Here is a 13,703-nt window from a genome sequence, read left to right on the forward strand (position 1 = left end):
GGCCCACCCCGACGAGACCAACCCGGCCCTCATGGAGCGCTTCGCCTCCCCACTCAACTGCTCCAACCGTGTATGCCAATACTGGAGTGCCCAACCGGCCGATGCCCTCTTCGGGGCCACAACGGACGTCCTGTCTGCCCCCTTCACCGGCCTCTCCATCGCCCACCCCGGCCCCAACCCCGCCGCGTATACCAAAGCTCTGGCATGGGCCGTGGCCACCACGGAACTGCTCGAAGGGCAGATGGATCCGGCCATCACCCTCATGGTCATCCCGCACAACCACAAGAGCCCCCATACCCGCCTCTTCAGTAGCCCTCATGTCACACACATAGCGTACCTCCCGCCAGACACACCCGCAACCAACCTAGATGAGGGGCTAGGCGACCTTAGCCCGGCCATCACCCTACGACACGGGTTAGACCTCCTACTCGTAGCCAACACAACAGGGGTGCAGGCCTTCACGGCCCGCAACAACCTTGCCAACCTCCAAGCCGCCCTTACAGACATCGGGGCCCAACCACCACGCCCCACCCGCACCACAGCCGCTGTAGCGCGATGGCCGCGCCGAATCACCCTCCCCGGAGACCGCCACCAACCCACCTCACGGCCATACAGCCACCGAGCCCAAACCCGGGCGCGACAGGCAACACACCGCACCCCGCCAACACCCCCGGCCCCGCCCACCTGCACAGTCTCCCCGCCCATCCAAGCGGAACTGAACGCCCTCCGGGACCGCTTCCCGGCCATCTCCCGGCCGCTCTACGACGCGGCCACTGTCATCTGGACGGACGGGTCGTGCATCAAAATCGCAGTAGGAGACGACGGGGCCGAAATGAACCAGCTTGGAGCCTGCGCCTGGACAGCGACAACGGGCGAACCACTCTACGTCGAACCAGGCGGCCTGAACAGCACCAATACCATTCAGCGCGCAGAACTATCCGCCATCCTGGCTGCGCTACGACACTACCGCCCCCGCGCGCAACTCCTGGGGCTGACTAAGCTAGTGATTGCCAGTGACTCGCTGGTCTCACTGTACCTTATACGCAGAGCAATTAGCGACCCAATGAAACTGACGCTGTCCAAACACAAAAAACTACTCAGCGACATTGTCAAGGAACTTAACGAGTGTGCCGACGAACTCCTCCCTGTCGTACTCCTAAAGGTACGCTCACACACAGGCCTGGCAGGAAACGATGAGGCCGACAAGGGCGCGGCCCTGGTAGCCCAGCGTGACGCGGGCGCAATGAGCCAAGCGGTGCACCTGCCACCTGACGAGCCCTGGGCTAACATATGGTGGCCCAAACGGAACTCCGACAACTTTTACATCAGCGACCTGAACAGGGGAGTCCTGTCCTCACTACCCCCGCGGGCACAGCATGGATTCACAGACAGCACAACCGTCCTCGACAATTGGGCCGCCGCAGCAGATGGCGCGTGCCCTCAATCAAGCAACCTAACCCTGGCCAGCCCCGCCCGCCACCCCTGGCTGGTAAAACAAATCCTATATGCCAGATACGGCTACCTATTCAATGCCACCCTCAAACGCCGTTATGGACTGGGCGGAAACGGGTTGTGCCCCCTTTGCGAGGCACCCGACTCAGGAGGGCATATCCTTGGAGGGTGCTCTCAGCGGCAGATGAAAGGCGCATACATCAACCGCCACAACATAGCTGTACAGCGAGTGGCTAAATGCATCTCCAAAGGAAGCTATGGCGGGGGCGGTAACATGGTAATGGACGCGGGCCCACTTGCGGACCTGCCCGAGTATGCATCCGGCCAAAGACCCCCCGCCTGGCTTTTCCGTAATGGCACACCCCCAGAGGTTATAGCCAGGCTCCGGCCAGACATTCTCTTCATCCCCGCCCTCGACACTACAACGACACAACGCGAAGACTATCGGCCACCCCGCAACCGCAGCCGCACACCAATCTATATCCTTGAAATAGGATACAGCTCTGACTCCCAACACCTACACAAACGAGAAGAGAAGTCCCAACAACACCAAGAACTCAAACAACTCCTAGAAGAAGCTGGATGGACCGTCCACTACTCACCCGCCGAGTGCATCGCCCTAGGCGTCACTGGTACCATACCCGCAAACCTGGTCCCACTCCTGACCACCCTAGGCGTGTCCCCCAAGGCGGCCAAAACCTGCGGACACAAGCTCCACCACCATGCCGTTAATAGTGCCGGAGGCATAATTAAAGCCCGCAGGATCATGGAATACGGGCACACGAGGACCCCAGGGTGATGTCCCCAACCGGCCCCCCTTGCGTGGTGAGGCGGCAGGGTAGGGGATGGGCCCCTACACTGACCCGCCTTGCCCCGATAATCCACGCCAGGCCCTACGGGCCGGCGTTTCGATTATTATTATTATTCTTCCTCCATATCATAAGAAGAATAATAATAGAAACCGGACTTAGCCGCGCGGGCGATCCTCCGGGGGGGGGCGCGGGGCCGGGGCGCCGGCGTGAGGGACCCAGCTTTGTTGCGAGGAGCATCGCGCGTGCTCGCGACATAGCTGGGGCCGCATACGGGAGTGCGCTCCGCGGCGTTTGTGTCGGAACCGCGGCCATTTGCTGTCCGGGCAGCCGTGAGGGACCCAGTTGTGTAAATACAGCCCACAGAATTTGGCCCCCCACTTAAGAACGCCGCGTCGCCGAGTTGAGGTCCGGGTCTGCGCGAGCACCGGTGTGTGGCCGCGTGGCCCCAAAAAAGGGACCCAGCAATATGAATAGCAATTAATAGGCAGCGTGCGCATTAGGAACCGGCAAGGTGGCGCTGCGAGGTTGGTCGGTAACGTCCAACTCGCGCACGGCCCTAGGGGCCGGTCGTGTCCCCAGCCCATTACCATTCATATAGCATCTAATACCACACATAAGGTCATTAGAGTAACCCCGGGGCACCTCAAACATCTACATGTCGCGTTCGCCAGGACACGCCATATCAGGCCAGATAGTAGTCTGATTACACTCATGCAGATATCTGTGTTGATGGCAATCGATGACGCCCTAAAACAACGCGTATGCAGGATGTTGGTCGGTCAATTTCGTGACTTGAGCCTCGACGAGCACGTTTTAGCCTGCCGTCAAGCGCTATTGCTCGAATAGATTGCATGTAACATGTAATTAAGTGGCGGAGTTTGTATCCTTGGGGCGACGTCTCCTGGCCTCGGCTTGCGGGTTTGGCTGGGGAAGCGCACCCCCCCGGACGGCACGCGGTGAAACCCCCCTGATATATTGTCCTTCACACACCAGTTAGGGACGGCGTGGTGGCATCCTTAAAGGACTATCTATCAGGGGGTTTTGGGTGCCGTCACGTGGGCGCCTCCCTGGGGACACGATTTGTCCTGGAGTGGGACCCGCATGGAGAGGGTGCAACGTCCACGTAGGCCGACAATGCAATCTAGCATGCGGGGGGCCAGGAAGGGACCAATGCAACCTGGCCGCCAACAAACATCTCATCATGTCAGGACGTGCAGGCCCCCTAGGTTTCCTTTTGGGCGGCGTTTCTTTCCAGGCGCTGGCGTGGTGTTTATCGTCATCAGCTTATCTGGCGCCCATGTGTTTTAGCTCTGGCTGGCGTCGCAGCGCCTGGGCGGCTGTGGGCCTTCCTGCACAGCGCATCTTGCAGCGGGCTGGAGCCCGCTTAGTCAGCGCCACATCTGGCCCATTTAGTTTTCTGCTTGTGTCTCCTCTGCCGGTTCTCCTGGGGTGTTGCTTAAGCAACCGACTTGTGGGGGTGGGGTGGGTTTGGGCGGGGCAAGTGCGTAGCGCTGGTGTTTCCTTTTCTGGCGCGCAGTGGTGGTGGTTCTTGCGGTTAGGCTGTGGTGTAGGTTGGTGCTTGGGTTAGGTCTGGCGGTGTTGTTTTTGCAACTCCTCCCGGGGGGCGGGGGGGCCAGCCTCCTGCTTTGTCTGCCGGGTCGGGGTGCGGTGGGGTGGGATGGGTGGGGGTGGTTGTTGGCGTTTTCGAGGTGTTTGCTTTCTGTTTTCTTCTCTTTTCTTCTCTTCTTGCCCTGTCAGGGTTCTGGTCTCGGGGACCAGGCTGTCTTCAGGCAGCAGGGGGGCAGCGCGTCTGCCCCTGTTCAACCTTGTAAGGATGATTCCTCAAAACACACACACACACACACACACACACACACACACACACACACACACACACACACACACACACACACACACACACACACACACACACACACACACACACACACACACACACACACACACTCACACCCCGGAGACCACCACACAACAAAACGAACACAGCTAACCAAGGGGGAGGGCCCACGAAACCTCCTCACTCGCCGACCCCGTGTCTGAACCGCCCAACACTGAAGTCACAGCAGAAGTCTCGCTCCTCCCGCCACAGACCCACCGCCAGTCAGACCGAGTAACCCGCCCACTGCCTGACTAAAGGACCAGCGCCCGGAACTGGGCACGCCCTGACTGCTAAACCCACTAGCCCCCTCTCCCCCCGTCCCCAGGACGCCTCTAACGCCGCTCTGAGCGTCTTCGGCATTGGCAGCCGCGGGATCCGTCGTCGTCGCGCCCAGCGGCCACTCCTGCTCAGCCAGGCGCAGGCCCGTCACCTCGGCAGCCCCGGCCGCAGCAGCATACGCGGCTTACGCGCCGGCAGTAGTGGGCGCGACACCAGGACCATCAGGGAGCGGTGCCGCTGCCGTTGCCTGCTGCCCACGTTCCACCGGTGCGGCCGCACCCGTCGCCGCCGCCGCCGCTGCCGCTGCTGCCGCCGTTGCCGCCGCAACCGCCGTCGCCGCCGCCGCCGCGCCAGGCAGCCGCACCGGCTCAGCCACCTGTATGTTATGGCCTTCAGACCCCAATCCACCGAGGTTGGACTCAACAAAGCTGTGCCTGGCCCAGTCCCAAACCAGCCACAAAGACACAAACCGGCCGTTATAGCGGTAAATCAGTATCCTTGTGGCACTGCACTCCTTACTTCCCTTAATGTCCGCCGCTAAGGAGGAGTGGACATGTGTCGCGCGCCGTAGTCCAGTCACCCTTCGTTGTGCGCAGCGCCGTCATCAGTGCGCAGTGAGCGGTGAGCCACCTTCTACGTCCATTGCCGAGGAGAGTCCTGCCTCCACCGCCGTCAGCACCATCTGGAGTTAGCGCAGGCAATCAGGAGCAGACGCAGCAAACAGTAGTAAGCAAGTAAGTACAGCCTGCAGGGTAATGCAGGATGTGCAAGGATGTACCTACTGCCATGCAGCCTTCATTGCGACACATGACCCGTTTGCCTACATATCTTATCACGTTCGCAAGCAAGGAGAACAAACCGCCAGCGTGCGACGCGCATCTCATGTTGGGCTGGATTCAGTAGCCCACCAATGCTTGCACGCCACTGCTGCTCATGGTGTGGCCATGCACGCGGCATGTAGAACCGCTCACCATACATAAACCACCCACCAGCCATACGGTATGCTACTACGGTAGTGCAGAACGTGGCTGAGGTTCATCACATACGTACGTGCATACCCTTCCTACCTGCGGCTGCGACACCAGCAGCTGCACGGGGTCCATGTTCGGCATGAGCCGTTTGCAGTTGAGCAGCACGACGCCGATGTCCACATGCAGCAAGTGCGGCTCCTCATTCACCAACACAGGAACGTTAACACTGAGCGGGTAAGAGCAGTGGTGCAAGGCGTAGGCATAGAGCGGAGGGCACAAGCAAAGCAGCCATGGCGGGAGGCAGTTTGCTTGGGGTAAGTCGGTGGACAGACGGTAACTGCTGGATTGCACTACATCCCTTTGTGTCTTCAAAGACGTACTACTACATCCCACATCAGCTTCACGCCTGTACTGAAGATGGACCCTGCATGGCTTGATGAGACGCGCGCGCCCGGACTCCTGGGCTGTCTGTTGCTTCTGTGCACTTTCAAGCCGTGCTCCGAACCACCAACACCGCTGCTCCTGCAGCTCCTGCAGCTCACCCCGGCAGCGCAGTTCGCAGTTGCTGCAGCCGCGCCTCCAGCTGGGCGGGGTCACGGTACTCGGACAGCAGCCGTGGGTGCTTGGCCACCAGCCTGAGTACGGCAGATGAAGAGAAAGGTTTCCGTGACTACCGTAGGCACGTTAAGCGAAGAGACGGTTCAGGGGTTGCATACTGAGGGAAGAGAGCGAAGGTGCAGGTACAGAGGAAGAGGCATGTGCACTTGTGCAGCGCAATCCACAAGAGCTCAAATTCCCCTTAGATAGAGCTAGTGCAGAGCATGGCGCTTGGCACACCATGGAAGGTACCGCGGTATGCCTAGTATGCCCCCAAAGGCCGTATGTGACCGCACTCACTGGCTGAGGTTGACTCCAGGAAGGCACTCCCGCAGCCCGATGAGCTGCTGTGTGAGGCCGGGCAGGTCCTCCAGCAGCGGCTGCAGGATGTCCACACTGCAGGTAGGCGCCAGCAGGAGGGGGGCAGGCGGAGCAGATGGGAGCATGGGAAATTCACGTCCGGATGAGGTTGACCAGCAGACAATCATCAAAAGGAACGCAAATTCTCTGGTTGGTATGGTCATGAGCATGGATGGCACAGTGCGTGGCGGCTGCTGCGGCATAACTTCAATTTCCGTACTGCGCGTAATTATTTTATATTAAATAATTATCGGAGGCTGAAAAATAAAAAGTAAAAATAATTCGGAAATTATGAAGGCTCAGGTGATAAAAAGTAAAACATATTCAGCCCTGCGGGCCTTGTAAAACTTCTGAGCCGGAGGGTGGACAGACAGGATTCCATGCATGGTTGCGGCGGACGGCTGCGTAGCGCGGACAGCTGTGAGCGTGTGCGTGTTGGACACCACCGTGGGTGCCCGCATTTTGCCGGCAATGGCAGGGGCAACTGCCAGGGGGGGGGGGGGCCGGGGGGGCTGGTTGGGGTAGGGATTCGGGCCGAATTGGGCTGTATGCTGAAGGGCCGCGTAAGGACTGTTTGTGAGTTGTATTTGCGTTCGTGTGTGGACCCATCAACTGGCAAAACCCTGGAGCGGGAGCGTGTCCATAAAAAGTAAAAATAATTCTGGCGCGGCTGCGCCGCGCTTGGTAAAAAGTAAAAACCCAAAATAATATTTCCAGCCGTGATAAACTTCTGGGAGTTAGTCTTCTAAGCGCAGTACGGTACTGCCACGGTGCCACGGAAGCAACTCGCAGTGCGTGCATACCCACCGTGTGTACTCCATGCGAGTGAGCAGGTCTGGCAGCAACAGCGCCAGCTGCTCCGCGCGTGCCTCCACCTCTTCAGTGGAAACCCTGTATGTGACCAGGGCCGAGTAAGGAATGGGGAGGAAGCTGACAAGCCATCCCGCTGACAAGCCATCCTGCCTGTGCTGTCAGATAGCAATGTCGCTGCCTTTCTGCATGCTAAACCTTGCAGCATCAGCCCAGGTTCATACAGTGTACCATATGCACCATCTGGTACAACCTCGAATTGCTCAACTACGGTTAATCTGAAGTCACACGCCCCCCTTCCCCACCACCACTACCGCCAGCGGAATAGCCTCGAGCTTCTGGGTTAACCCGCTGCAAAGCCCCGACCCTTACCCCAGCTTCTCCGCCAGCACCAGCTTGAGCAGCTTCAGCTGAGCACTCTGGTCCCACGACAGGTAACGCTCATTGCACTGCGCACGTACACGGCGCGTGTTCAGGCCGTGCCGAACGCCTCCATGCACTCCTGAAGTGACAGCCATCCTGACGCACCTGGAAGCCAAACTGCCACGGGATGGTTTCCGCTGCTTCACTCGTCGATCCTTTAGCTGCGCGCAGTTCCTGCACGATGCGCCGCGGCGCGAGCGTGCAGCGAGTCGTGGAAACCCTGGTGGTCGCCAAGGTGCGAGCGAGCGGCGTAAAATGCAGCAATGCCATACTTTGTCGCACACAATGATTTTGTAATTTGATGAATGGAAGGATGTTCGAGCTGGGGCAGGCTTTCGAGCACATGCAAGCTCGCAATGACGAAAGCAGTGAAATCGAGACGAATATGTTTTGAGCACAATAGCTTGGTCAACAGTGACGAATACAAATATCCATATGCTACTTAAGCTTGCGCATGCTGTTGCGTGACCGTGTGTGCACTCAAGAACTGGAAATGAAGCGAGGCAAGTACGAAGCTGAAATATTGCAAAATGCGCTCAAATTGCGCTCATTACTATAGACGACGGCGACGCCAAATTGCCCGTGCCCCGACCGGCCAACCCTGTCGCAGTCTGCCCCAAGGATGACAACGCCAGACCCGCCAAGCGTGCGGTGCCGGAGGAGGACGGTTTGCACGCGGAGCTGAGGTCCACCATGCTAAGCATGCTGGAATCTCGCTCAGCTAAGGGAAGCACATGCTGGTGAGCCAGTTTGGTTGATGGGCCACTCACAACTTGCGTTGGCGTGCGTGCAGTCCTCGGGCCTGCCCCGCTTCCCATTGGTCATAAACTTGTGGCGGGGCTATGGCGGGCCTCGGTCTGCTTCAATGCCCTGTGCGTGGAGTTTTTGGGCTTTCGGCTGATAGGGTTCGCAGATTTGCGCACCCGGGGTGGTGGCACGGGGTCCCTTCTCATGTAGCGGCATGTTGGTCTTGAAGGATTAGGTTGGGAATCAGGGCCCAGTTCTTCCATGCTCGCAGCTCATTAAAAGAAACCATCGGTCCTCCCAACTTATCAAATGCAATTGCGTGTATGTAGACCTTCTGAGGTCCCTCGCCGTGTGAGGCCAGCCAACTGGCGCCCGCTAATGTGCATGACGCGGGAAGTGGCAATTCAACTGGCGAGGGAGGGCGTTCTTGAGGTGCTTCAAAAGGGGCAGGTGCGCCGCTGGTGCCACACTGGCTTGCCGGGTGATGCGCCACCACTATTAGTGGTACTTGTAGATCGCTTCACGTAAGTTTGGATACTGTACAGTCTCGGCTCACCTTCTGTTTCTTGCCTGCCTGCCTGCCTGCCTGCCTGCCTGCCTGCCTGCCTGCCTGCCTGCCTGCCTGCCTGCCTGCCTGCCATTTTTATTTTCCTACCTGCCTGCCTGCCTGCCTGCCGCCGCAGCCAGTGGACCTGGAAAACTTCAAGGGCCCCATCCGCCTGCGACTCAAGGCCTCCGGCGCCCCCAGTGCAGGTCCAACATGCGCTGCCATAGAGCCTGCATCACTGCCTCAGGGAGGAGGAGGAGGAGGAGGGGGAGCAAGCAAAGGAGGAAAAGGTTCTTAGTGCCCCATGTAACTGGGAAATGCCATCAAACAGAAGCGCAATGACTGCTAGCGCACAATATGACGGCGGCACGCATGCGGCTTGATGGCGAGCATAAAACCACGCTGAATGCTAGCAATGGATTGAGGTTGACCCACAAGCTGTGCAAACGGTCGCGTGCTGCCTGATCGCAGGCGTGCTTAAGCTTGAGTTCTGCGGATTCTGCTCGATGGCTGATGTGGTTGGGGTTGAAGTTTCGGGATCCGGAGCTGCGTGCCCATGAGCAGATCGTGTGGTGAGCAGCAGCACGAGTAGTGCGTCTATTCATCTGCTGCGTCCCGGTTAGCTGCTGTTAGATGCGATTGATTGGCTGACGCCTGTTGGCTGTGTCTGCTTAGTTTGAACCCGGCTACCAATGGTTTGGCAGGCGAGGTAGCGCCAGGACAACCAGACGGTGGACCGGGTACACCGAACGGGGGGGGGGGGGGTTAGGAAACAAAGTGCCTGACCCCTTGCCCTAAACCCCCGGGACCAGTGTTTTATTTGGTAATGGCGTTACTTTCGGGTTATGAATCCGGGGGTGGGCCTCTGGAAGGTGTAGTGAAGCGCACCGGAGGCGCGCTAGGCCGTTACCGCCCTTACCGGACGCCAGGCCGCTTGAGGCCGGCCGCAGGCCGGTCGGGGTGCCTGAAGGGCACGCACTGCATGAGGGCAGCGACCCTCAAAGCTCGTCCCCCCTCGCAAGTGCGGCTCATACTCCGAGAGCGGCACACACAAATGAACGAAGTTCATTTCTACTAATGGCTCTAAATGGCGCCGAAGCCCAAGCTCATCACCGAGCGGCGGCGGCGGCCGCGGCGGCGGCGGCGGCGGTGGCAGCAGCGGGGGCGCGTGCGCGCATCTTGGTAGCGGAGGGGGCGGGAAAGCCGGAAAGGCCACGTGGAGGAGGAAAGCGCAGCGCCGCCCAAGAAGCGGCGCAAGCGCGCAGGCTGAGGAGCCGGCTGGTGTCTAGGTAGCGGTCCGCGGTGGGGCTGGCTGGGCATGCATAGCGGCATGACAATAAGTAGTGCGGCTGTTGACAACTGTGCTGCGTCTGGCTGCGGTTGGCTCTGCTGTGGCATCGCAATCGCTAGGCACCTGGTTTGGCTATGTGCCTGCGAAACGGTCTATTTTAATCGAAGTGCAACGCAGATTAAAATTGGTTTTGAAGTAAGGCGTAAGGCAAAGGTCCGGACATGCGTTGTGTTTGAGGTGGGTGGAGTGCGGAGGACATGGGGCGTGCCGGTTTGGCCCTGGAGCCTTGGGTGGGCAATGAGCAGCCGCAGCAGCTCAGTCCAGTTGTCTTTGATTTATTGCCAGCATTACCGCGAGCGGTATGTGGCCGGCTTTTAGCAGCTTTTCAATAGTCTTGCACAACTGACTCGCATTGAGTATTGGCCAGACTTGCTTACAGCGCATTACCCCGATCAAGCTTTTCTCAGTGGCTACCAGATACTGATCTATCAAGGACAAAGAAAATAAGAGCCAGAAGTGAAAGGAAAAAGAAGGCCACAGGCGGCGCCACGCTCCTGCTTGTTTGCGCGCAGCCCGTAGGGCTGTGGCGCAATCCTTCCAGGCAAACAGGATTTCAGCATGCCAGAACTCATGCGATTAGACCGCGATTTCTTGCGTTCATTAGCCGGGCCGGAGCTCGGTCCTTGGATCAGAGCAGCATCAACCAATGCAGCAGCAAGCGCTTAGTACACCAGCGACAGCAGCGGCAGAGGAGCGGCCCACACCGGGCGAGTCCAGAGGTTTGTGGTGTCTGTGCAGGGTACGCGGCTGGCCGACAAATGGGATGTGCCGCATTGTATAGCGTATTAGTACTTTTTTTTCCCGTTTAGTCCATGGCACTGGGTGACAGGCCCCCGGCTGGTGCCCGGGTCAACAAACTTCCGGAGGGTCCCGGGTGAACAAACCTTCCGGCTGGTGCCCGGGTGAACAAACCTCCGGTTGGGCATGCCGGGTGAACAACGCCTCCGGCTGGTGCCCGGGTGAACAAACCTCCGGCTTAGCATCCGGGTGAACAACTGCCGGCGTACGCGGTACGCACTAACATGCCCTAGCTGTGTGATGCCTCAGAATAACCGGCTTATCATCGGCAGCAGCAAAGAATGGGTACAACGGGTCGGCGTGCAGGCGGCAGGATCACCAGCTGCAGCGGTGCAACCTGCTGCAGCTTGCGCGGCGGGGTTCCCAGGGCGCAGCAGCAGCAAAAGCGGGGCATAACGGGGCGGCGGCCGAGACGGGCGGTGGCTAGCGGGGGCCGAAGCCGCCACCGCCGCGACACAGTGCCGCTGTCGGCACGCTGCAGACTGAGAAATCTAGGAATGGTGAGGGGGGTGATGCTCAGGGCGGCGCCTGCGGGGTGGCTTGGCGCCGCCTGCTCTTGGCGGCGTCTGCGGGCCGGTTTGGCGCCGCCTAAGACTAGCAGCACCCCGCAGATCGTAAGGCATGGCTGGAGCCGATGGTGGAACGGGGCAGTGCAGGCGTGGGACATGCGGACGGCCGCATTGGCGGGTCGGAGCAAACGCTGGGACGAGAGTCAGCTGCGGCTTGCGGATTCGTGTAGGGGGGATGTATGGGCACGCAGGAATGTGAATGGGGGTAGTTGCTGCCCGGCGGGTTGAGAAGCCGGCCGGGCAGACTTTTGTGGGCGGCGGCCGTGACCGGCGCCGCCAGGCCGTGCCGCACGGGGGCCTAAACGGAGATAGGTCTTTGCCCCGCGGCACGGCTACCAAGCCCCTCTTCTGTTTCGCTGCCTCCCGGATATTTGGAGCCTTGCCTTTTTGTTTGTGGAAAAGGACGGGCCGCGCAGGTGGCTGTATGGGTGTGGCCCTTTTGAGACGGATGACATCCAGACATGACGAGTATGTGGCTGTACGGAGTGAGGTCATGTGTAAGCGTGCGTGGTGTGATCTGGAAGGACCTCTTGTCTGCAGCCGACCATCTCAAAGGTCTATTTTAATCGAAGTGCAACGCAGATTAAAATTGGTTTTGAAGTAAGGCGTAAGGCAAAGGTCCGGACATGCGTTGTGTTTGAGGTGGGTGGAGTGCGGAGGACATGGGGCGTGCCGGTTTGGCCCTGGAGCCTTGGGTGGGCAATGAGCAGCCGCAGCAGCTCAGTCCAGTTGTCTTTGATTTATTGCCAGCATTACCGCGAGCGGTATGTGGCCGGCTTTTAGCAGCTTTTCAATAGTCTTGCACAACTGACTCGCATTGAGTATTGGCCAGACTTGCTTACCCACCCGCCCACCCTGCAAGTCTGTTTGGAAAGTGCCCGCTGGCGTTGAGGGGTCTTACTGCTAGGCAGCAGAAGGAAAGCGCTCTTGCAATGGCGTTACTGCTTATGCTACATAATATCCGGGGGGTAGTTGCTGCCCGGCGGGTTGAGAAGCCGGCCGGGCAGACTTTTGTGGGCGGCGGCCGTGACCGGCGCCGCCAGGCCGTGCCGCACGGGGGCCTAAACGGAGATAGGTCTTTGCCCCGCGGCACGGCTACCAAGCCCCTCTTCTGTTTCGCTGCCTCCCGGATATTTGGAGCCTTGCCTTTTTGTTTGTGGAAAAGGACGGGCCGCGCAGGTGGCTGTATGGGTGTGGCCCTTTTGAGACGGATGACATCCAGACATGACGAGTATGTGGCTGTACGGAGTGAGGTCATGTGTAAGCGTGCGTGGTGTGATCTGGAAGGACCTCTTGTCTGCAGCCGACCATCTCAAACGACCCGGCTATGTCCGGGCGATGAGGATAGCCGGGCGATGAGGTTGTTCGGCCTCAGAGAGTGGAGGGGCTCAGCCCCTTTTCCCGTGACCGGGGAACACTTGTCTTGTCCACTCATTGAAGTCGTGAAGAGCCTGCCGCGCAACCGCCTGGACCGGCACTCAGGGCTGTGTGTGCGCATGATGCCGCAGGAGCGGCTTACGTTCTCCTATGAGCGCGCCTTGAAGCACTGGGAGGCCGCGGCGGGCGGGTGTGCGGGGCCGCTACAACCAGTGCTCGTATCTTCCTTCTTTTCGACAGAAATTTGCCCAAAATGCCTCCGGCGGAAGAAATTTTTGATTCTTGTGGCCCAAAATCTGTGGAAACGCTTCAGGTTTGGAGGGGTCTTTCTGAGATTCGCAGAAGACATTTTGGGGCCGTTCTGTCACTAGTGTGGACCCAAGGCAAGGGTGACTGAGGTTCCCCAGGAAACTCTATCTACGGCCGCGTCCTGCTGGCACCGTGGGGGCACACCAAGATAGAGCAGCCTTCTACTAGGGGAGTCATTACGTGGGTGGGTGAGCGTGATGAGCGTGGGAGAGGGCGCTGGGGTTTGGCGTGGGGATGGGCCACGTATTGCCATGGAGCCATAGAGCCGGTGCTTTTTCAGCAACGAAGTCACTCCGCACGCTGTAACAGGGGCACATCCCGTGCGGCAGAATATTTTGCTGTGCCGGAGCCGAAACGTGGGCTGGGGGCAACTGCAACCTCACCCTGCACGCTGTGACAGCGGC

The 13,703-nt window shown here is 59.2% G+C and overlaps 1 protein-coding gene across 1 annotated transcript; it reads right to left on the bottom strand.

Annotated features, from left to right (window-relative positions):
* Positions 1-3,968: 3,968 nt before the first annotated feature.
* Positions 3,969-7,914, bottom strand: CHLRE_06g278150v5 (uncharacterized protein). Its single transcript, XM_043063099.1, has 7 exons — positions 7,707-7,914; positions 7,551-7,627; positions 7,176-7,259; positions 6,309-6,404; positions 5,954-6,046; positions 5,508-5,637; positions 3,969-5,122 (listed from the first exon to the last, which is right to left on the bottom strand). The coding sequence occupies exons 1-7, from the start codon at positions 7,869-7,871 to the stop codon at positions 5,045-5,047; spliced, it is 723 nt and encodes a 240-aa protein (XP_042923924.1). The 5' UTR covers positions 7,872-7,914; the 3' UTR covers positions 3,969-5,044.
* Positions 7,915-13,703: the final 5,789 nt, after the last annotated feature.

This window comes from Chlamydomonas reinhardtii, chromosome 6, assembly GCF_000002595.2.
Source record: "Chlamydomonas reinhardtii strain CC-503 cw92 mt+ chromosome 6, whole genome shotgun sequence".
NCBI classification, from domain to species: Eukaryota; Viridiplantae; Chlorophyta; class Chlorophyceae; order Chlamydomonadales; family Chlamydomonadaceae; genus Chlamydomonas; species Chlamydomonas reinhardtii.

Bases quoted from the DNA above. Each gene is read 5' to 3' on its own strand.
- CHLRE_06g278150v5 (XM_043063099.1), bottom strand. From the start codon at position 7,871: ATGGCATTGCTGCATTTTACGCCGCTCGCTCGCACCTTGGCGACCACC. The intron at 7,628-7,706 runs GTGCGTCAGGAT...GTACGTGCGCAG, and splicing joins CGTGGCAGTTTGGCTTCCAG to TGCAATGAGCGTTACCTGTC. The intron at 5,638-5,953 runs GTGAGCTGCAGG...TTACCCGCTCAG, and splicing joins CTGCGAACTGCGCTGCCGGG to TGTTAACGTTCCTGTGTTGG.